The 23,925-nt window shown below is 35.0% G+C and overlaps 3 protein-coding genes and 1 long non-coding RNA gene across 4 annotated transcripts; 1 reads left to right on the forward strand and 3 right to left on the reverse strand.

The window, feature by feature from the left end:
• Positions 1-7,854: 7,854 nt before the first annotated feature.
• Positions 7,855-12,999, reverse strand: LOC147492274 (B3 domain-containing protein Os01g0234100-like). The gene is made up of 6 exons (XM_086565035.1): positions 12,734-12,999; positions 10,054-10,085; positions 9,807-9,945; positions 9,498-9,710; positions 8,963-9,038; positions 7,855-8,856 (listed from the first exon to the last, which is right to left on the reverse strand). Exons 1-6 carry the CDS (start codon positions 12,854-12,856, stop codon positions 8,153-8,155), a joined length of 1,287 nt encoding a protein of 428 aa, XP_086421161.1. The 5' UTR covers positions 12,857-12,999; the 3' UTR covers positions 7,855-8,152.
• Positions 10,054-11,652, forward strand: LOC147492275 (uncharacterized). The gene is made up of 2 exons (XR_015198061.1): positions 10,054-10,839; positions 11,071-11,652. It is a non-coding gene; the product is annotated as an uncharacterized LOC147492275 (long non-coding RNA).
• Positions 13,000-13,248: 249 nt separating the features above from the next.
• LOC147492276 (B3 domain-containing protein Os01g0234100-like) lies at positions 13,249-16,754 on the reverse strand. Its single transcript, XM_086565034.1, has 6 exons — positions 16,316-16,754; positions 15,456-15,490; positions 15,216-15,357; positions 14,915-15,121; positions 14,366-14,456; positions 13,249-14,245 (listed from the first exon to the last, which is right to left on the reverse strand). The coding sequence occupies exons 1-6, from the start codon at positions 16,433-16,435 to the stop codon at positions 13,485-13,487; spliced, it is 1,356 nt and encodes a 451-aa protein (XP_086421160.1). The 5' UTR covers positions 16,436-16,754; the 3' UTR covers positions 13,249-13,484.
• Positions 16,755-17,353: 599 nt separating this feature from the next.
• Positions 17,354-22,332, reverse strand: LOC147492277 (B3 domain-containing protein Os01g0234100-like). Its single transcript, XM_086565036.1, has 6 exons — positions 22,151-22,332; positions 19,617-19,648; positions 19,364-19,514; positions 19,067-19,273; positions 18,525-18,615; positions 17,354-18,415 (listed from the first exon to the last, which is right to left on the reverse strand). The coding sequence occupies exons 1-6, from the start codon at positions 22,247-22,249 to the stop codon at positions 17,709-17,711; spliced, it is 1,287 nt and encodes a 428-aa protein (XP_086421162.1). The 5' UTR covers positions 22,250-22,332; the 3' UTR covers positions 17,354-17,708.
• Between the last annotated feature and the right edge of the window lie 1,593 nt (positions 22,333-23,925).

Consider the following 23,925-nt stretch of genomic DNA (forward strand, 5'->3'; position numbering starts at 1 on the left):
ACTCAGACTCACTAACAACTGAAAATAACTGAGGTTGCAACCTCTTCAAATAACTAAAAGATAGATGACCTAACCTACGATGTCATAACCACACAACTTCTTTTGCATTCTTGACCCTATTGACCTAATTAGCTTGCCCCAGAAAATTCTTTTGTTTCTCGCCAGTTTATGTCAAATCCAGGTAGTACAGTTTCCCATTTCTAACACCATAACCAAGAATCTGTCGAGTCAGAATGTCCTGAAAAACACAGAAAGATGGATAGAATGTCACAGTACATGCAAGTGCGAGGATAATTTGACAAACAGACAATAGGTTTTAGGCAAGGGATGGAACAACTAAGACAGATTCAAGAGTGAGGGTTTTAGATAACTCAATAGACCCTTCTTTGCTAACCGGAGTTGGAGTACCATCAGCAGTAGAAACATCGGTCTGAGGTGAAGTTCTAAGACTTTTCACAAGGTTAGGGTCATTTGTCATATGGTCAGATGCACCTGAATCAATTATCCATGTACTATTCGAAATAACCTTACCATTCATACCTGATTGCGCGACACTAGCCAAAGCATTGTCTCCATTCACAACATTAGCAATGGCGGCCTTTCTTAAATTCTTTCATGGCCTCTTCGAGAAGTCCCACCAATCAGGATAACCAATCACTTCATAACATCTCTCCTTGCTATGACCCAAATCTCCGCAAACATCACACTTTTTATCTACCCAAGGATTTGATTTACCTTTAGGATGACGTAGAGGACTAGAAAAACCTGGAGGAGTTGTCTTGCTATGAACAGCCAAGACAGATGATTCAGTTGATACAGAGCGCCCCATAGTCTGTTTCTCAGATTGTACCTTACGAATGTAAGCATAGCTTTGTTCCAAGGAAAATTTAGGTTCTTTCCGAAGGATCTCTCCATGCACCTGATCATACTCCTGATCTAGTCCACGTAAAAACATATGAACACGCATTTTGGACATCGTGGACGTTTCATGGACTACAGCTTCAACACTGTTATTTTGGGAGGTCACCCTTTGATCAATCTCCTGGAACATAGCCTCCAATTCGTTGTAATAGGAAGGAATAAGTCTCCCATTCTGCTTCGCTTCAAAGCACTTCGTATTCAATTAAAAAATTTGAGTTTCATCAGAGTCATCATAGAAGGTCTTCTCCACAGCCTCCCAAATATCTTTTGCAGTAGGAAGACGAATATAACGGTTCATAAGAGAAATCTCCATAGAATCAATAAGCCAGCTTTTTACCTTTTCATTATCTGTTGCCCAAACTTCATATTCGGACGAATTCATAAGCGGTTCAACCTTTGCGCCAGTCAAATAACCAAGCTTTTCCCTTGCTCCAATCCGCATCCGCATGAGAGGAGCCCAGATGGTATAGTTAGACTCATATAATGGAACAACTTTTGGGAACGCTAAGTTGTCTTGTGGGGTGTAGTGGTGATGAATGATGCTTGAAGAATTGTTGTCAGATTCAGCCATTGCAGAAAAAAAAAACGATTTAGGTTTTTGAAGAAAAAAAAAAAAAAAAAAAAACTGATTTGAGAGGGGTTTAAGATTCAAGGATTCAATAATGGGTTCGCGATTCAAGGATTCAATGCAGCGGATTTCAATGGTTTGGCTCCGATACCATGTAGATTCAGAGATTCAATTCAGTTTATTATTTACTTGATTGAATTCTAAAGTGATTACAATTATTTTTATAGAGGTTACAAAAAATAGAAACAAACAATCGGTGGCTTGAGAAACACGGGGCGCGGGTCGCGCTGTAGCTACTGGACATCCCGAAGGCTTGAGGCGCAGGTCACGCTCTATACAAGCTTTATCTTAGCGCAGGTCGTGCTCTATTCATGAAAATCGATATACAGCTTTCTACATATAATTACATGCATGTAAGTTTAGCTTTCACAGTTGCAATCTCCTCCACATAGGTTACCTTTCTTCTGAATTCACTATAGCACTCTGAGTCTGTTCCCTCTCCAAATTCAAAAGCGACCCTCACTCGCCAAAGTTTCTGTAGTTGAGCACGTAAAAAGCTTACATTCATACCAAGCTGCTCAAGCATTCCCAGACTCATATCTCATGCTCTGAAGTTATCTGGTGCAACTTTTTAGTATACTAATACTCATATTTATATACTAATTAATACAGTTTATGCAAGTTAATTAATAGAGAAACACATAAAGAACCTTGTTGACAGAATCTTCATTAGTATCACTACTACTTGTCGTCATGCTTTCTTCTTCGTCCTCAAAATGAACTTGTTCTTTATTTAGAGGGAAAATGAAAAGATTTTTATTTTTTTTATCAGAATTTCAGTAAATGATGCAGTTTTCGTGTCAAATGCTTGAAATGTGGAAATTTTAGACGAAATTTTGGAAAATTCCTCTCAATAATGAAATCCTTAGATATATATTATAGTTATACCCTCTTGGCTCTATTTTTTTAAGGCTTCACAGAGTCTCCAATTTTTTGTAAACGCTAATACTAATTAGGAAAAAAAAGGAATTCCAAATCCTATATATTCTTAGATATATATTATAGCTATATCCTCTTGGCTCTATTTTTCAAGGCTTCACAGAGTCTCCAATTTTTTGTAAACTCTAATACTAATTAGGAAAAAAAAAAGGAATTCCAAATCCTTAGATATATATTATAGCTATATCTCTCACCAATCTATTTTTTGGAACATTCACCTAGACTCCAGTTTTTTCTAGACTATATTACTATTTACTAATTACGAAAAAGTAGGATATAAATAAATAACCAATCCCATCTAGAGTTATACATATTTTTGTATAGTTGCTAATTATGATTAAAAAAAAAATCAAAATCCTTAGATATATATTATAGTTATACTCTCACCAATCTATTTTTTTGGAACACTTACATAGACTCCAATTTTTTTTTCTAAACTCTATTACTAATTACGAACAAGTAGGATATAAATAAAGAACCAATCCTATCTAGAGTTTCACAGAGTTTTCAAATTTTCCTAAACAATATAGCTAATTACGGGAAAAAAAAAGACAAAAAACTAAATTGCTAAAAACAATAGTTTTAGCCAAAAACAATTTTCTTAAAACTCTTAAGCCACAAAGAATAGTTTTCACACTAATCTCATATGAAGTTTAACATAATAAAATTTCTTTCTAGAAAATGACAATGAAACTATGAAAGAACAAAGTAAAAAATAAATGGAGTTGCTTGAACATTTACTTTATGCATTTGTTAACCACACATGTGAATGAGAAAAAAGGAAAAAAATAATTAAACTAATCATAAAGTAAGTAACAGTACGGGTGTGCACCCAAAACAAATAAAATTGTATTGTATGCACTATATATATGAGCCTAACAAATAAAGTCGGATCAATTTGATGTGCCATCTACTGTGAGATTTAGACATTTAGTCATAGTTAAGGATTTCAAAAACTACAATTCCGCCCACAATAATTACGACATATTCCAATTAAATTTTGGAATTTTATAATTTCCAATTTTAGAGAAATAACGAGATTCAATTAAAGCGGACGTTGACTTAAATAAATGATATAACTATTGATTTTGTTAAAGTGGACGTTGGGCTTAAATAAATTATATACCAAACCAAAATAAATTACATGTGGAAAATTAAATTATACAAAAAATAACATCACAAAATATATAATAGAAAATAAAAAAAATAACAACAAACAAATAATGACAAATATTATAAAATATATATAATATTGCATGAAACTAATGTCAAAGAACAATTAACGAGAGACAGAAAACTAGATGCAAATGTATCGAACTAATCTCAAATAATATTTAACAGGAAATAAAAAATTGGATGCACATGCAAGCATTAAACTAATCTTAAAAAGTAATTAATGGACAATCGGAATATGGATACAACTGTATTAAACTAACCTCAAATAATAATTAACGGGAAATCAAAATTTGGATGCAAATACATCGAACTAACATAAAAAAATAATTGTTTGGAAATCGGAAACTGGATGCAAATGCATTGAACTAACCCTCAGAGATTAAATTAAAAGAGAATCGGAAACTGGATGCAACTGTATTGAACTAACCTAAAAAAAATTAACTATAAATTGGAAATAGGATGCAAATGCGTGAAACTAATCTTAAAAAATAATTAACAGTAAATCAGAAACTAGATGCAACTACACTGAACTAATTTCAAAAAATAAATTGGATGCAAAACATTGAACTAACCTCAAGAAATAATTAACGGAAAATCGGAAACTGGATGAAATTCATTGAACTAACCTCAAACAATAATTAATCGGAAATCGGAAACTAGATGCAAATGCAATCTCATCGAATAATAAATGAGAAATCAAAAATTGGATGCAAATGTAATAAACTAATCTCAAAGAATGATTAATGGGAAATTAGAAATTGGATGCAAATGCATTGAACTAACCTTGAAGAACAATTAACAGGAAATTGGAAATTGGATGCAAATGCATTAAACTAACTGCAAAGAATAATTAACAAGAAATCATAAACTGGATGCAACAGCATTGAACTAACCTCAACAAATAAATAACAGAAAATCATAAACTTGATGCAAATGCATTGAACTAATATCAAAATATAGTAGTGTTATATGTTGTGGGAATGTCTCGATAAATATAGTTTTGTATTTAAAACGGTGTTTATCTTATCTTTTTTCTTATGATTGGTAACACCTTGCTATTCAAGTAGCTTCAATATGAACTTCGTCTTATTATACAATCTCACAAAACTTCAATCAAACTTCTATTATTAAATAACAAAATGAAGTTGAAGGATTTTATCAATGGTGAGTTATTTTTTTTTAATAGAGAGTACGTGGGGTTTTCATGTTATAAGAAATTTGGATGAGTGATCAATACAATATTTGTATATAATAGTTTTGCATATATAGTTGTATATATTTTTCATAATAATTAATATGATAGGACCCGTTCATAGATAATCTTTGAAGATCCTACATAATGAGTCAGGTATAATTTAAAGAATAATTAACAGGAAATCGGGAATTGGATAATCTTTGATGATCCCATATAGTAAATCAAGCATAATTTATTTTTATGTCATGTTTGCAATTAAGGACACTACAGATGAATTAGTAGAAAGTTGGTATTACACACCACATTAGATAATTAAAATGAAATCGAAAACTGGATTCAAATACATTTAACTGAGCTCAAAGAGTAATTAACCGGAAATCAGAAACTTTATGCATATATGATAAACTAAACTCAAAAAGTAATTAACTAGAAATCGGAAACTGCTGCAACTGCATTAAACTAACGTTAGAGAATAACTAACGGGAATTAGAAATTGGATGCAATCTTTGAAAAATATTTAACGGGAAATCGGAAACGGTATGCAAAAATGCATCAAACAAACCTCAAATAATAATTAACGGATAATTGGAAACTGGATGCAAATGCATTGAACTAACCTAAAACAATAATTAACAAGAAATCAAAAACCGAATGTAACTTTATTGAACTAACCTCATAGAATAATTGGCGGGAAATCTGAAACTAGGTGCAAACGCATTGAAATAAGCTCAAAGAATAGTTAGAAGAATCAGAAAATAGATGAAATTGCATTGAACTAACCTCAAAGCATAAATAATCAGAAATCATAAACTAGATGCAGATATATTGAACTAACCTCAAAGAGTTATTAATGAGAAATCGAAAACTGGATGCAAATGCAATGAACTAATCTAAAGACTAATTAACAAAACATCGAAAAATGGATGCAACTTCACTGAACTAACCTCAATGAATAATTAACGAGAAATCATAAATTTGATACAATTGCATTGAACAAACCTCAAAAAATAATTAATATGAAATCGAAAACTTACTACAAATACATTGAACTAACCTCAAAGAACAATTAACGGAAAATCAGAAATTGGATGCAACTACATTGAACTAACCTCAAACAATAATTAACAGGAAATTGGAAACTGGATGCAACTACATTAAACTAAAATCATAAATTAACTAATAGGCCGGAAAATCAGAAATTGGATGCAATCTCCTTAATGAATATTTAGCAGAAAATCGGAAACTAAATTCAAATGCATTGAAATAACCTCAGAGAATAGTTAACTGGAAATCGTAAACCAGATGTAACTGCATCGAACTACCCTCAAAGCATAAATAATCGGAAATTGGAAGCTAGATGCGAACTAATCTCGAAAAATAATTAACGGGAAATCAGAAACTGGATGTAGATGTATTGAACTAATGTCAAAGAATAATTAACGGGAAATTAGAACCTGGATGCAAATGCAATGAACTAATCTCAAAGAGTAATTAACGAAACATTGAAAACTATATGCATCTGCACTGAATTAATCTGAATGAATAATTAACGAAAAATCATAATTAACCTCAAAGAATAATTAATGGGAAATTGGAAACTAGATGCAACTACATTGAACTAACTTCAAATAATAATTAATGTAAAATCGGAAGCTTGATGCAAATGCATTGAACTAATCCCGAAACATAGTTATACTATATATAGAGAGAATGTAATGTCTCGACAAGTATAGTTTTGTATTTTAAGTAGTATTTATTATAGTCATTTTATTATAATTGGAAATGTCTTGCTATTCAAGTAACTTTAATATCATCTTCGTCACATTGGGTATTCTTACAAAATTTCAATCAAACTTCTATTATTAAACCTAACAACAAAAATAAGTAGATGAGTTTTATCAAGTTTTGATGCTTTCTTTTTATAAGGAGTGACACAAGAAATTTGAATGAGTGATTAATATAATTTTTCTATCTCATAGCTCTGCATAGTTGTTAATATTTTTTAAAATAATTTAATATAACGACACCCGTTCGTAGGACGGATTCGAAAACTAGTAGTAACTAATAAAGCTAAACTAACACAGGAGTTGTCTAAGCCCCACTAGGCCAAGTATGCACACTTGATTCAAAACTAAACTCCGAAATGGTACTAAAAAATGCAATACTTGAACCCTTCAAGTATGAGGAAACTGCTAGATTTATACATTACAAGTAAAAAACAAACAGAACAACAGCTGCCGATATTTTCTCCTACACTTCATATCTGTTAGGCCACGATTCAAACCTATGACTTCTTCCTCCTGATCAGAATTTATTGTTGCATACCAAAATCAATAGCGGAAATGTTCACTGTATAGACAATGAGATGGTTTTCTCAATTAAAACTAGCAAAACCGGCCATTATTGATTATGGCAACAAAAGGCTCGTCATAAGTCATAACTGCGTTAGATTGACCACGAAATGATGAACATTCAGGGTCATGTCGTTAACTATCGGGGATATATGATATACAAAGCAGTCGAAGTAACATCCTTGACTAGCTGGAAAACCAAATGATCCCTCTTGAACAATTTGTGAGCATCACAAAACTCTCTCCATCCACCACTAAGTATTGCATAGTGTCCGAGACGACAACTATATTCAGCTAAATTCTTCCTGATTTTGATCAACCAAAGTTATCATAAAATCGGGTTCTGGAAGGTGTAATTTGCTGAATTCTTCTGGAAGTCCCTGTCAACATGCAGATCAACTAAATATTAAATCGAAAAGAGTGCCTAATATTCCAATATGGAGGTCTATCTTTAACAATAAAATCGAATTAGTGGAGAGAAAATATCCTTCACTAACACGTGAATGGGCCATAGCTCTCACAAAGCTAGGGGAATTGGAGGTGTTCTCCTGAACCATTTTCGCCCGCTCTTTGGCGCATAACTTAACTTTATCATGACGCAGTGAAGTCAGTGACGCTTCAACAATTCTTCAAAGTCAATTGCAAAAATAATCTGAGGTAACTAATTTTAAAAAATGGTTTTTCCATTTTAGGTACATGCTTTCTTGCAATGACCCAATTATACTTATGTCAAGGCTTTAATAATCTAAACAAACTTTCTTTGTTCTATAACATCAAAGAAAGTTGCACGCCTGGTGTAACCACCGTATAAGTTTACAAAAAACAAAAACTCGTTTCACAGTTTCACTTGTACATTTCACTGGCTGCAAAAGATACATAACTTATGCTTGGACTTTTTGTGAGACCGACATATATATATCTAACACTGCAACAGAAAGAAATTCACCAAGGAGAATTAGCCTCTTCCTGGAACTTTAGCTCATGCATTCTAGCCTTCTTTTCCAGAGGTTCAATCTCAGTGTCCAACCTTTTAGACTCAGCTTCTAACTCAGAAATTTTAGCTTTCACACGAGCACGCTCAACCATTGCTTCGTTATAGTGCTTTAAGTCTGCTACCTCTTCAGATTCAAAGGTGGCCTTCAAAAGTAGCTGTAGTCGAGCACGTAGAAAGCCCACACTCATGCCAAGCTGCTCAAGCACTTCCAGACTCCTAATCCATGCTGCAAAGTCATCTCGAAAGTTACTAAGCTTGCTCGCTTTTATAGCATCAGCAACGTCTACAATTTCAGTAATTGCTCCTGCAGCCAACTTCATACTGATGCTTTCTAGAAGATTGTCATGAAGGAATGCATTCTGACTGCAGCAAAGTTCATAGTACTTTCTCCTTGCATCCTTAGAGAACTCAGAGTCTATGATCACACCATTAACTACAATGGTGAAGCTCTCTAGATTTTTCACATCCTTGAACTCAAACTTGTTTTTTAAAGGCCTAATACCTTCAAGAATTGGAACTTCTGAATAAACCTTTTTACTCTCACTTCCAGACTTTTCAACTGTCGAGGGCTGATGAATGGACGAAGTAACAGTCTTTCCTTGTTCTCTTTCTGTTTTTCCACAAGTCTTAATTCTTTTACCTGCACTTGTGTCTATATATATATATATATATATCAAAACACTATTGCTCTGTATCGTAATAATTGTGTTATCCCATTTACTTAATAGAAGATCAGAAAGAAATGTGAAGCAACTTACATCTGCTAGTATATTTTTGATGAGAACCAGCAGTGAAATTGGCCGCACCAACCCTATAAGCCCTTATGATGTACACCTACAAAAATCAGGTAGCTTTTGTTGCAAAAGTATACAGCCGTAAGGAAAATAACTATTAAGTTGAGCTAACACAAGCCCTCATGACACTTAACGACCCAACTAATACAAATATTCAGTAATAATTTAGTTCAACCATAACTATCCTTCTGTCAAAGCATACATGACAGGCCTTTTTGAAGAGATCAACGACTTAATTTTTTAGGCTACTAAATGACATTGATCATAAAAGTGTGATAGTTGAGAGGATGAAAGGCGGTTATTCTTAATCTTAGTTCCTCCATTGACCACAATTCCCTGTTGTGTACCAGAAATCTTTGGTGGAAATTTTCACCATTTATATGACTTGATCGTCCATAAAACTAGTACTACCTTTATAAATTACCCTATGAAAAATGGCCATATCTAGATCAGATATGATAGGAATAGAGTCAGGACCATGACCTTAATTAATGATTACCTGAAAAGTGATATCCTTGACTAACTGGAAAACCAAATGATCTCCCATGACCAATTTGTGAGAAACAGAGAACGCTTTCCATCCACCACTCAGTGCAGACTTTCCAGGATGAAATTTAAATTTAGTTTCATATTCTTCCTGATTCTCATCAATAATGGTCATCACTACATCATGTTTTGGAAGGTGTAAACTGCAGAATTCTTCTGGAAGTCCCTGCCAATAAAACAAGAAGAAAAAAGCCTACAAGTTGTCCCATAATTCCATCCTTTTCAAGTAAAACCCGAAGAATGGCTACAAGATTGTGTGTACCAGCCAATATCCACCAGAAACATGTGACCTGAGCATAGCTTTAACAAAACTAGGGAACTCAGGCTCCAAGTTTGCTTTAAATTTCTCTGCCTTTTCAGCACATGACTTGACTTTATCGGGATTGAGCGATGCTTGTTCTCTTTTAAAGCACGAAAAAAATTGCAAAATTATTATGAGACAAGAAGCTAATAAATTGGCAATAACTTTGCTGGAAGAGGGAAGGAAAAAGTTTGGTACAGTTGCACACCTTGTAGATGTCTCAATCCGAACAGAAACCACCTGTTCAAGTATCAAGGCCAGTTCAGCAATTCCAAGATACTACCACTAAGCAATTGTTTAAGTGCTGATGCCTGAGGGTATGAGTCTCTGAACCAAATCCTTGACGCGCCTACTTAGCTATCAGGTTAATGTGAAAAGTTAAAAGCACTTAGAAAGCAAACTTTTACTGTGATCATAAGGGTCTTTTGGCTAATAACAGCCAATTGCCTTCTTGAGGTTCTGCCATTTTTTGGATCTTCTTTATTTTGGGATTCTTTTTATTCATGCTTTTTATATAATTGTGTTCAGCCACTTGTCTTTATTTGCTACAGGGCAAAGAGTGTTTACTGGCAGTGGGAAACAAAAGTAGGATCGTTGCTCGTGGTACCGTCTATGAAAAAGTTGATGTGAATGAGGAGTAGAATATGCCATTGACCCAGAAGCATTTCTTCCGGTACCTGTGGAGGGGGAGATGTCTATAATAAAAGAATCAGTCGGATCTCATATTGCTTGGCCTAAAGAATTGGTCATGGTTTGCATGTCTATATGTAAGTTTTTATCATGTCTTTATTACTTTAGTTTCTTGTTTGGTGATAGCGTGTGACAACTTGGATGTTTTTTCTATTTAATCCATCCATTCTTGTCTGTCAACAATGTGAATGAGTTGAGTTGTTGTAAACAAAAATAGGATAGAGTGAGATGTCTATAATAAAAGAATCAGTCGGATCTCATATTGCTTGGCCTAAAGAATTGGTCATGGTTTGCATGTCTATATGTAAGTTTTATCATGTCTTTATTACTTTAGAATTGACAACTTGGATGTTTTTTCTATTTAATCCATCCATTCTTGTCTGTCAACAATGTGAATGAGTTGAGTTGTTGTAAACAAAAATAGGATAGAGTGATGAATTGCAGGCTTAAAAAAAGTAGCATTGTCATTGTGTACTTGTAGTTGACTTTAGTTACCTTCTTAGTATACCTAAATACGATTGAATGCGTCTTGCAGGAAGTTGCTGGAGCTTTGAATTTTGTGCTCATGGAGGATGGTCTAACTCTTAACCGAATTCAAAATTCTGCACTCATGGAGGAAGTTGTTGGAGCTTTGAATTGACGCAGATGGCATTGTTCCCTAGTTTGTAAACTCAGTTACAGCTCATGGCTATGGTTATGTACTTTTGCTTTACTTTCACTTGTCAGTCGATAACTCTGCATTTTTCTTGTTTATTATTAAAAAAATTTATTTCCTGTGTTCCAATTTGGATGATGTTTAGAATCATTTTAGGCTTTTAGCATGTTTCATTCAGTTTTTTAACAAGGAAAGGAAAGCTAGTAATTTATTTATATGGTATAAAAAATATGGTAAACGGATATATATATACAGGCCCGATCTTAGAAGTACATACTTATTTTAAAGTGAAAATAAGTATGTAAGTAAAATATCATCTAGAAAATGAATTCAACTCTAATGTTTTGTGGATATCATCTACTCACCATTCAACTCTTAATAGAGCATGATTTTTCAGTCATAAAATCGTGGTCTTTTGCCTTTGTAATAGATCACACCATGCTAGAACACGCTCTCAAATTGGATTGAAAAACGTGCTCTATCCCAATAGGTCAATGTTAAAAAACGTGGTCTACTAGCTTTTATGTAGTAGTGCAAAGGAGAAAGCAAAGCATATTCTACTGTTCGGTGTTTTCTCAAGTGCCCCAAAGCTAGACCAAACTTTCCGTCATGTTTTCAGTTGTGCAATCTTTAAAGTTTAAAGCACTCTTACCAATTAAGCTAGGTAATGTTTGTCTGTTTGCCAGTTGGTTTTACATGGCTGCATGTGGATGGATAGGCTATTTTATCCAATTTGTTAATCTCTGGATTAGTAAAATTCTCCTATTTTACTTGGTGGATTAGGCTAATGCCAAGACACGTGAATCTTGTTTACACATCTATTGGTTGTTTGCCATGCATTGGTAAGTAATTTGTATGGTATTTCTTTTGTCGATTTCATCACCATATACAATCTACTTTGTGTATTTGCACGCTTCCACATCCGTTTGTGTAATAAATTGGTACCATAGCTTAGGTTACCTAGGGCTATTAGTTGATATTCTTGAAGATTTAAAGTATCTAAAAAAATTCACCAGTGAGTTTCTTAATTCGTCTATTGGTTCTTGGTTATTTCTTGTGATTATCAAAAGTTTGTTCAAATTCTCAAGCGAGACTTTATGTGGTGATTATTTTCTGGTGTATGGAAATTTGAAAAAGTATGTCAAAGGATAATATAACACCTTCTTTCTCATATCATACAACTACTACATAAAGACACGACTTTTAATTGATGTCTTATTCAAATACTTGTTTTCGAGGAATCTCCAGATTTCTTTGGTAGAAGTCTCATTGAGGACAAAGTATTTCACATCATATCCCTAGCCAAACACGATATCTTATGACACCACAAGCTCGACCTTTCATGTAGCATATCACCCAAGCTTGTTAGCATAGGGGATCAATAACGAAAAGTTGTTATGCTATCAAGTTTCTCCAAAACAAACAGTAAGTGGAGTATTCCAATTTGAATTTGGAAACTACACGGTTTCAATACATCATGAATATGCTAGTTTTTATAGAAAAAAAAAAAAAAAAAAAAAAAAAAGAGGGCATGAAAGAGAACCTTGTTGGTTTCGGGAGTGGCAGTGGACGACGACCTTCTTGCTGACTGAGCAAGAGTCATCAAGTCTTGATCACTACTACTTGTGCATTCAGAGTCACTCACCACCTGCTCCAACACACCCATCACAACACAACACTGAACAACCCCTATTTTCTTCTTTGGCAATTTTTGAAAACACAGACAAAAATGACAGTTATAAAGAGAGGGAATAATAAAAAGAGACCGTTTTGAATCTTCTCTAAGAAACCGTGTTCCTTAAAGAGTATTGAACACGCTTGAGGTTCGAAATTTCAAAAATTTGACTGATGTCGATATATGTATGTAGACCAACTTACCAAGTGTTTTTTTGTGTAAAACTCTACAAAATATCGTCGAAATTTTGGATACTTTTAACGAAAGTTTGGAAATTCAAATAGAAAATGGAAAGATAGTAATTAATTAATTTTAGAGTCTCGGAAAAACACAGGAAAATGATTTCAGGTATTGTCTGGGCCCACTAGGCAAAGTACACTTAATTCAAAACTAAACTCCGAAATAGTACTAAACATGGCAATACTTCAAGTATATGAACCTGCGAGATTCATACATTACAAGTTACAAGAACAAAACAAGAAAAATATAAAGAAAGAACAACAACTGCTGATATTTTCTCCTAAACTTCATATCTGTTAGGCCAGGTGTACTCACGATTCAAATCTGACTTCTTTCCCCTGTATACAGAAACTTTGTGAAACCGAAGATGTAGTGAAATTCACCAAGGAGAATTAACCTCTGCCAGTAACTTCACTTCATGTCTTCTAGCCTTTTCTTTCAGAGGTTCTATCTCAGTATCCAACCTTTTGGAGGTCTTCTCCAGTTCAGAAAGTTTAGCTTTCACAGTTCTCATCTCCTCCTCTACACGAGCTCGCTCGACCATCGCTTCCCTGTACCGCCTCAAGTCTGCCGCCTCTTCAGACTCAACAGTAATGTTCAAAAGTCGTCGGAGTCGAGCACGTAGAAAACTTACATTCATGCCAAGCTGCTCGAGCGCTCCCAAACTCTTATCCCAGGCTGCAAAATCATCTTCAGAGTTGCTTAGCCTGCAGGCTTTTATAGCGTCGGCAATGTCAACAATTTCAGAAATCGCTCCAGCTGCCAACTTCGCATTAATTCCTTCTAGAAGATTTTCATGAAGGAAAGCATTTTGACTAGAGCAGAGTTTAAAGTACTTTATCCTCGTACTTTCAGAGAACTCAGAGTCAAGGATTGAACCGTTCACAGTAATGCTGAAACTGTCAAGATTTTTCACGTCTTTGAACTCAGACTTGTCTTGCGAGAACCTTGTACCTTCAAGTACCTTTTTCACATCTTTGAACTCAGAATAATCGTGCGAGAACCTGAAACCTTGAAGTACTTCTGAAGTGACATCTTCACTGTCACTTCCAGACTTTTCTCCTGTTGGAGGTTGAAGATTAGCCAGCGAAGCAGTCCTTCTACGTTTTCTTACAGTTCCTTCAGTCTTGACAATTTTACCTGCATCATTTATTTTATCACACCATCTATATAAAAACAGACAAAAAGCTTTACACCAAAAACATTCCTCCATTTACAGATGAAAAATGAAAAATTGGAAAGACATGCCCAAAAACATACTTTGACTACTATGTTTTGGATGAGAATCCAGAGTAAGAAGGCCAATAACCCCATCGATCGCACCCAGACTGTAAGCCCTTACGATGTACACCTACAAAGATGATAAGGAGGTGTGAAAATCAGTAGCACACTAGCACTTCATAATAAACTTCATCAGTGTACATTAATAAGATTATCTCATTATCTCAATACATATAATCGGAAACATTTGAAACCTTATTCAAACATAACAACTATTTATCCCTCATTTTTCAACTAAGTATAGAAAATATAACAGATGTCAGTTAAAGAGATAGACACTGTTAAAATGGACACCTCTACTGCTTAGGCCAATAAACTGCAACAGCTTAGTGGTAGTTCCTACTTCTAGATCCTCACTTGACCAAATGTGGTGGGATGAAAATGATAAGATGGTTTCCTCCACTGAACTAGAAATAATAATAAAAGTCTAGCCTCTTTTAGATTATAGGACCTTGAAAATGAAAAGTTTAGCAACATTAAGTAAGCAACCACGCATAACACAAACACAAGGAAATCTATAACATAAACCTGGAATTTGGTAGGGCCGACTAACTGGAAGATCAATGCATCTCCCTCAATCAATTTGTGAGCATCACAGAACCCTTTCCATCCACCACTAAATCCATTCTTCCCTACAAGGAATTTGGTTAAAAATTCTTCCCGATTCTCATCGACCAAAGTTATTGTAGCATCCTGTTTTGGAAGGTGCAATCTGCAGAACTGTGCAGGGATGTGCTGTTCACAAAACAACTAGAGATAAGTGTCTCTTAAACTAAAGTTTGTGTATCTATCTTAATAAAATCTAATGTTGATATAGAAGATTGTTTACCATCCAAGTGACACTTGATGCTTGCATAGATTTCACAAAGCTAGGGGAATCAGGATCTAGATTTGCTTTAACTTCTTCTGCTCGTTCTTTAGCACATACCTTAGCTTTATCGTCATCTGGAAGTACTTGCTTTCGCTTATGGCTTCATGTAAAACATCAAAATATTACGAAAAGTGCAACCAACAGAATAGTAACCAAGATCCTGTTGAGGAAAAAAAAGAGTTTGGAACAAATGCAGACCTTGAAGACGCCTCCTCAGCTTGATCGCAAGCAACCTGTTCAAGCATCACTGGGTTAGTTCAGATATTCAAAACTACTACCACCAAGTAGATATATTATGCTAAGGTCTGATGTGGTGCACTTCACTAGTCAAAACCTTATTGTACTTACGCATCATTGCTTACGACCAGTTGTCATACTAACACGCATGTACAATATAAACATATAATTAGTAACTTCTGAAAAAGTAGAAACAAAGGAAATAATTGAACGAAGAAAAGATTGCCACCTTGTACTGTTGCATTTATATTCCAAACTCAGATATCTAATTACAAATTAAAACACATGAAAACCTAGTCTTAGGCTGTCTTTTGATATCCAAAACATCAAGCAATGAGTAACAATCACAGTGCTGTAAATACTTCCCAAGTTAATACAATAACACCATTCTTTGTATAGCCAATGAAAACAAAAACACCATTCTTGTACATAAGAACAGCCTTTCAGGTAAAAATGTGACACTGCATATTGATCCCCACAAACATGAATAGCACAAATAATTAAGGAAAAGGTAAAATTAAAACTGAACCACAACGTAGTATAACCCTTCAACTTTCTTCATTTCTCTGCAAATTTGCAAAATTATTACATGTATAGTTTCGACAAAACACAGAATTTTACAACAAGAAATGAGAACAAACAGTATATAAACTACCCATTATGCTTCACACAATCAAAGAACTCAAATCTAAAATTCTAACAAAAATAAAAACAAATCCTAGAAATTTCTCAAGTGGGTAATAACAATACATAAAAAGAAGTAATATTTCATTCAATTATTGTAATTTAAACAAACAGAGAGAAGGGGTTAAAGAAATAACCATAGAAAGTGGTTGGGGAGCAAGAATCATCTTGTTCTCCTCATCTTCCTCCTTTATTGACATCAACATTTCCGCCTCTTCTTTCATAACTTTCTCTACCATCTCTTGATTAGATTCCATAACACCAATTTGAACAACAACAAACCTAAAAATCCAATCTTTAAAATACCTAAAAACCTAATTTGAAAATATATAAAAAAAAAAACAAGAATTTGACTTTATTATAGGCTAGATTTAAGTAAAGTCCTAATACAAAACTAGATCTTTTACAAATCCTAAGACAACAAATTAAGATAATAGGTTTCTAAAGGGATAAGGAATTGTTAATCCTAATTCCTAACGAGTTCCTAAAACCAGAAAAAAGGGAGAATGAAAAAAAAAAAAAAAAGATAAGAAAGAAGATTTGCTAGGGATGGTCTTTGGTCTTTATGTAGTGCCCAAAACATATTTTTATTAGGACGAAACTGTCCTTAACATTTTAGCTTTACTTGACACCTGGACAGTGTTTTTTTTTAAGGTCTGCAAATTTGTAAACAATTGTTACTCTCAGTTATTTCTTCAACTAATTTTTACAGTTACGAAATAAACAAACACACAAGGGTTTTTTCCTAGACCTTTTTTTTTTTTTTTGTTATTTTGCTGGAAACAGATTTCTCTTCCTTGTATGTTTTTTCCACCGTTGAATTTTCAAGTGGTCCATTTTTTCTATGGTCAAGTGGTCTGGAATCTGGATATTATTCCGAATCGATATTTTATTTATTTGTCGAAATGATATTTCCTTGTTGTTAATTTGGTAATTGCCGACATTTTTATGCCAAGTAATAGATATGATTGGAAATTATGCGTTCGATTTGGTTAGGATATGATTTCTGCCATGCCAGAGACAGTAATAATATTTGAGAAGACCAGACCAAATGTGGTTTCTTGCAATATCAATAAGACCAAATGTGGTCTCATTTTGGATGGAACTTCAAAGAAATGACAAATAAAACACCAGACTATAGACTTCCGTTCTTCCAGAAACTATTGTTGTTTCTCAGATCAAACCATATTTCTGATGAATGATTTTCAGTTAGAGAAACCTTTTAGAGTAATGTGTGTGTGTGAGAGAGAGCAGATAATTTTCCTTCATAGCATACAGCCATACGCGGATACGCTATATGTTCATTAATTAATAATATAATTCTAGTCCTAAAACTTCTGTACGTGAACCTGCCAGATTCATAATTTGCTTCTATACTTCATTAGCCTATATGGACCTACTAATCTACTATCAAAGTTACGAAAAGGACTTGCCTTATCTCCTACATTTCATTGGCTGCATCAACATAACTACTCCTAGTATCCCGAAAGTTGCTGAAACTGAAGCCTAATATTAGTCCATACACAAAATTCACCAAGGAGAAGTAATCTCTTCGCGGAACTTCAGCTCATACCGTCTAGCCTTCACTGCCTGAGTTTCTACCTCAGTATCCAACCTTTTTAAGGCTGTTTCTAGTTCGGGAAGTTTAGCTTTCACAATTCTCAACTCTTCCTCTACACGAGCTCGCTCAACTATCGCTTCACTATACCGCTCTGAGTTTACTGCCTCTTCAGATTCAGTTGCTATGCTTAAAAGTCGTTGTAGCCGTGCACGTAGAAAGCCAACATTCATGCCAAGCAGCTCAAGTGCACCCAGACTCTTATCCCATGTTGCAATATCATCTCGAGAGTTACTAAGCTTACTGGCTTTTATAGCATAAGCAATGTCAACAGTTTCCGATATTATTCCAGCAGCCAGCTTCATATTGATGCCTTCTAGAAGATTGCTGTGAAGGAAATCATTTTGACTGCAGCAAAGTGTATAGTACTTTTTCCGTGTATTCATAGAGAACTCGGAGTCTATGATCAAACCATTCACTGCTATGCTGAAGCTTTCTAAATTTTTCACGTCTTTGAACTCCACAGTGTCTTCAGAAAACCTGATACCTTCAAGAATTTCTGAACCAACACCATCGCTGTCACTCCCAGATTCTTCCCCTGTTGGGGGTTGACAAGCAGCAAAGGTAACAGTCTTTTGACGCTTTCCATCCGTTTCTTCACTCATTTCCATGCTCTTACCTGCATGGTTTTGTTATCATAATATCTATATAAATATAAAAGTGCTTGACGCCAAGACCATTAGGCTCCCAGCAACCAATGAAGAATGAAAGATTAGAAGACAACATACTTTGACTAGCATGTTTTGGATCAGAATCAAGAGTAAGAAGTCCTATAACCCCATCGATTGGACCCAGACTATAAGCCCTTATGATGTACACCTAGAAGATTGATAAGCAGATGTGAGAATCACTAGCAGTCCATGATAAAGTTGCTTATTGTAGATATAGAAATTAGAAAGTTAATGCATAAGTACAACCATATGAAACCTTTCTATCCTGTTTTTCAGCACATGTATCATACACATAACAGCGGTCAGCTGAAGAGATTGGTAGTTTTATTGCTTAAGTAAGTCAATCAAAACAGTTTTAGTAGTGGTTCCTACTATCCTTCACTCAACAAAACATGGTGGAATGAAATTGATAAGATGGTGTTCCTCACTCAACGAAATATGGTGGAATGATAATGTTGAGATGGTTTTCTCCTCTGAATTCGTGTTAGTATACTAGACTCACCTCTTCCATACAATATGACCTTGAAAAGAACACAGTTCAGAAACGTCAAGTTACCAATTCAAGCATAAGGTTTCACAAATAACTTTTCAAAATAAACCTGGAATTTGGTAGCCTCGACTAACTGAAAGACCAGGGCATCACCCTCAACCAACTCATGAGCAATAGCAAACCCCCTCCACCCACCGCTTAATCCAATCTTTCTGGGCAGGTACCTAGCTGGGTATTCCTTCTGATTTTCATTAACCAAAGTCATAGTAGCATCCATTTTTGGGAGGTGTGATTTGCAGAACTGTGAAGGAATTCCCTGTTAACAAAACAAGTAGAGATAAGTATCTTTAAGCTACAGTATGTCCACTATTTAACAAACCTGATGTGTGCATAGAAGAGTGTTTACCAGCCAAAATCCACCACTAATGTGTGATGGGAGCATAGTTTTGACAAAGCTTGGGAATTCAGGGTCTAGATTTGCCCGAACTTCTTCTGCACGTTCTTTAGGGCATCGCATAGTCTTATCATCATCTAGCAATGCTTGCTTTCGCTTATAGCTTCAAGTGAAACAGGAAACTGTTACGAAACAATACAAACAACAAAATGGTAACAGAAACACTATTGAAATAGGAAAAAGAAGCAGATTGCACATTGCAGACCTTGAAGGTGTCCCAGGTTGATCGGAAACTACCTGTTCAAGTATCACGAGATTAAATCAGAAATTCCAATGTATCACAGCTGAGCAATGACTAATTTTTAACTGCAAAGGCCTGAAGCAATGTGTTTTAGTAGTTAAAGCCTTGATGCATTTATTAGATTTTTCTATTGCCATATGTCAAAAAGAAAAAGTTTCATGGGCATTTTTCTCTCCTAGGTCCCTCTCTTTGCTAAGACTAAATTTTTAACCCATATCATTTACGATATATTCATAGGCCGACTACCAAAAACCAACTCCATAAATGATCACCACTGGTATGTATCGAGATATGCGGGCGCATGTATATTAATGCAAACCAATGTTACCCAATTAGGGAGTCAGAGTAGAAATGCTCCTCAATCTAAGTGCCCCTTGACCATTAATTTATATACATGCTTTTCATTATGTCAAATTCTATTTACACTAGGAAACAAATTTGATTTTCAGATCTTCTTTAGTGTAAATTTCATTATCTATGTAAGTTTGAATCTGAGCATGCATATAAGTCATAGGAGATAAACAATGAGCATACAGCTTAGGAACGTAGATGACTATAGCAAAATAATTACAATACTGTATTTGCTCCCTCCAGTTTTATGCTTGTTTTGTCAATGTACAATGCTCGTGTCCATATTTTAGGAGGTGAGCGACTTCAGTTCACCCATAGAGATAGCACGTAAAGATTTAAAAAAAAAGGTCACGTTCTAACAACATAAAGCAACACATGACACACTCTAGTTGTAGCATGACACAAGGTGTGCTAAGCATTCTCAACGGTCAAAGCTAATTACTTGACCAGGATCCTAACATTTCACCGCACTTCCAAAGTCGACATCCTCGTAGGCCTAATCTGTCAAAATTGACCAGTTGGTCGCCCTTTCCCTTTTAGAAGCTCCACTCATCTATCATTAATGCAGTATCCAATGACTCTGCACCATGACCACACATAACATTCGACCATGGCAGTATTAACTAGCCTCTAGTCACCTCTCCCGAGTTCCAAACCATGGATGTGGGATCGGCTTTTATACTGGATGTTAACTAACGAGCCCAAAAAAGCCCACACTGAAGGAGAGAAAGTTAATCACTAACACAAGGGGCTTATAATTCAAAGAACTGTCTTTACTGTTGCTCATCCAAAGAAATCTTTCTAAATGAGATGAATTCTGGTTTTGAAGAAAAATACATATTTTTATGAATTAATCACTTCCATCATGTAACCACTCCCATTGTGTAATTTCTTTTGTATCAATAAAATTAATATTTATTGAGAAAAAAAAAACCAAAAAAACAAACAAACAAAAAACATAAAAAAACAAAAAACAAAAAACCCACAACAAAGGAAGTAAGAACTAACCGCATCCTCTTAACCAGGTTTACAGTTGGTTAGAACACATAATTACTTGAAGCGGGGCGCTGTTGTTTTGTTTTACTTTTTCTAAGAAGAGTTTCTATTGTTTAGCCAACAGGAATTTGACATAGTATAGCCGAAATTAAGGTTCCCACTTATCTGAAGTGGATATAAGGTTTGAATAACCGGGTTGGTTCCCGTCTGAAAAATGTCAGTCTTAAGCCATGTGACAAAACATGTCCAAACCTAAGTAACATGGACACTGCATATTCTTAAAAAAATCTGTGTCGGGCACACGGTCACTCGTGTTGGACACACGGACATGTTGTGTATACAATTGCAAACAACCTTCTACACCCTAAAAGACTTAGAAAAAAATCTATTAGCATAGTTACAACCCCATGATATGCCCGCTTTCATCGGTATTTATTGTAAGGAGGCGATTTGTAAGGTTTTGAACCCAAGAATTATTTGTGTAACTAAAGCAACGGTAACAGTTTTCCGTTTAATTAGTTGTGTTTCTATGTCCTACTTCATATAGGTCATCATGTTGAACACTCTGTTTCCGTGTCGCACACCGACACATGTATCAGTTTCAATGTGACTTGGGTTCACACATTTCACTTTGCCAAAAGTAACAACCTGTTCCACTCTACAACTGATACTATCCCCCACTGAACCCATTGTAGTTACCAAAAAATACGACATCCAACATGACTCCATTGATGCCAAATTGCCAACTGCTACAAGCAGCCACTGCCAGCAACTCATTCTGCCACGAGTATTGGGATATTTATTCCTGAAATTCCTATACATGTCACTTGGTGTTTCACCTTTCAATCCAGTGCACTAATCTTGGACCATCTCTTGCACCTTTTGTCCAAGTCCTTATCCATCCCTATTACCCCCGTCCATCATCCATTTTCCAGTAATTTTGACACACAGCATTCACCCTTAATACACAAAATTTAACAATGACAACAACAATGTTAATAATAACAAGTGCATTGAAAAACAGTAAGTTAAAGAAATAAAGGGAGTATTTTTAGCAATTGCACTACTTTTTTCTTCAAGGGGTAGTACTAAAATGACTAAGCATTCATTCTAGTTAAAAAAAACAAGAAAAAGGAGTAAGAGGAAAATACCATGGGAAGGTGTATGGAACTTTTTCTTGTACAAAGCCTAGCCAGAGTCATGTTGTCTTCATCCTCATTATTCGTGGTCTTGTTCACCTCCACCTCCATGTCTGATGTTTGCACTTCCAACTCCACTTCTCTTCACTTACACAGTTACACCCATCACAGAGAGAGAGAGAGTAAGTAGCTTGTTTTTAAGTTTTTGAAATAAATACGACTTTGCTTTCCAAAATTCCACGTGTTACCGCCAACTCATATTATACTGCCAACTCAGTATTTTGTGGGACCAAGATGCACCTACTGCTGGGTTGGACCCAGTGGTCAGTCACAATCTTTGTCTGTTTATGAAGAGTCCTGTATTGGGGCGCCACCAGAATTGGATTGGGCAGCCTCCAGTCCAAGCCCAAATCACAAAGCCCAACAAAAAGCCTATGTACACCCCCACCTAATCGCGAAACCGGAAAAACTTGTTGTAACCGGTCATCTCTCTTGCGATTTCTCACCCAAAGCCCTCGACAAAATCCCTCTCGCGATCCTTCAATCCAACAAAGCATTGTGATCAAATCAGCTTCAATCCCTCTCGCGAGTTGCTGGGCGTGTTGGTTCTCAAGTTCTTCAACTTCTCTGTCTTCAATCAGCTTCAAGTAAGTCACCTTAATTAAGTTCTTCAATCACCTTAATTCAATCAGCTTGCTAGTTTGTGTGGATGTGTTGTGTTTCCTTGGTCAAATAGCTACTACTATTACTTTTTTTACTCTTGAATTTTCTTTCCCATTTCTTCCGATTATTACCTTTTGTACGTAGTATGCTACTGCTATTTGCATTTACTTCTCTGCTTATGGTTTGATACTTGGCAGTTCCCTAGCAACTCAATTTCAATTTCTCTTGACTCCATATTGGTCCGATTCTCATTCAAGTCCTACACAAAAAATTGCTCTTAATTGCTGGAGGTACTATCTCACAGTAATTAACTAACCAAACTATGAGCAGAATTCAGATTTTTTTTGAGTGAATATAGAAATCTGAACGTGAAAAAAAAGAGAAGGATCATGATTCATGAACATACTAAGCTAGATTGGCCCGAGTAGACAGATATTGTATGGGCTCTTCTTGTGCCATTGGCTCGACGGGAGGCTCAGGCACACTAACTAAAACTTATTGATTAACCGAGCTTGTACTGTTGTACATATTGAAGTTCAATTGGCTCGAATCAAGTCTTGGATAGTTGATACTTGATACTAGCCTTAGTCTAGGTTGGGGCCAAAGGTTATTGCATCCGTCTGTTGGTCAAGATGAAAGAATAAAGTAGCTCAGAGCTCCATTAGTTAAAAAAATCTCGGGACACATAATTCTTTATTTAACGATATATAAGATAAAGAAATCATATTGCACTTGATCATGATAAAGAAAGCACCCAGTTGAATTTTTTATGACGAGGAAGAGTAATGCTATTCTAACTGTTAAGTTAATGTAAGTTATACAAGCTAGTTTTCAATTACCCTAGGTTTTGAGTAGTGTTATTTGTATAGTGGTTATTTAACGATAGTTTGTTTTTTCGACCAATAGAAATGATATCGGTGTATATTATTATATTTTTTATACATTTTGATGGTAATAAGTAATAACGATGATGGTATAGTAGAGTTTTTGTTTAGTTTAGCACCATTCACTGTTATGATGATAAATGGTATCATTAATTTCCCTTTAGTTGCATTTAATCGAAAAATAATTTGTTTTACCAATTTAAAGAATTTCGTGTATTTGGGATTTGGTATAATGTATGA

This window comes from Coptis chinensis, chromosome 6, assembly GCF_015680905.1.
Source record: "Coptis chinensis isolate HL-2020 chromosome 6, ASM1568090v1, whole genome shotgun sequence".
Classification (NCBI taxonomy): domain Eukaryota; kingdom Viridiplantae; phylum Streptophyta; class Magnoliopsida; order Ranunculales; family Ranunculaceae; genus Coptis; species Coptis chinensis.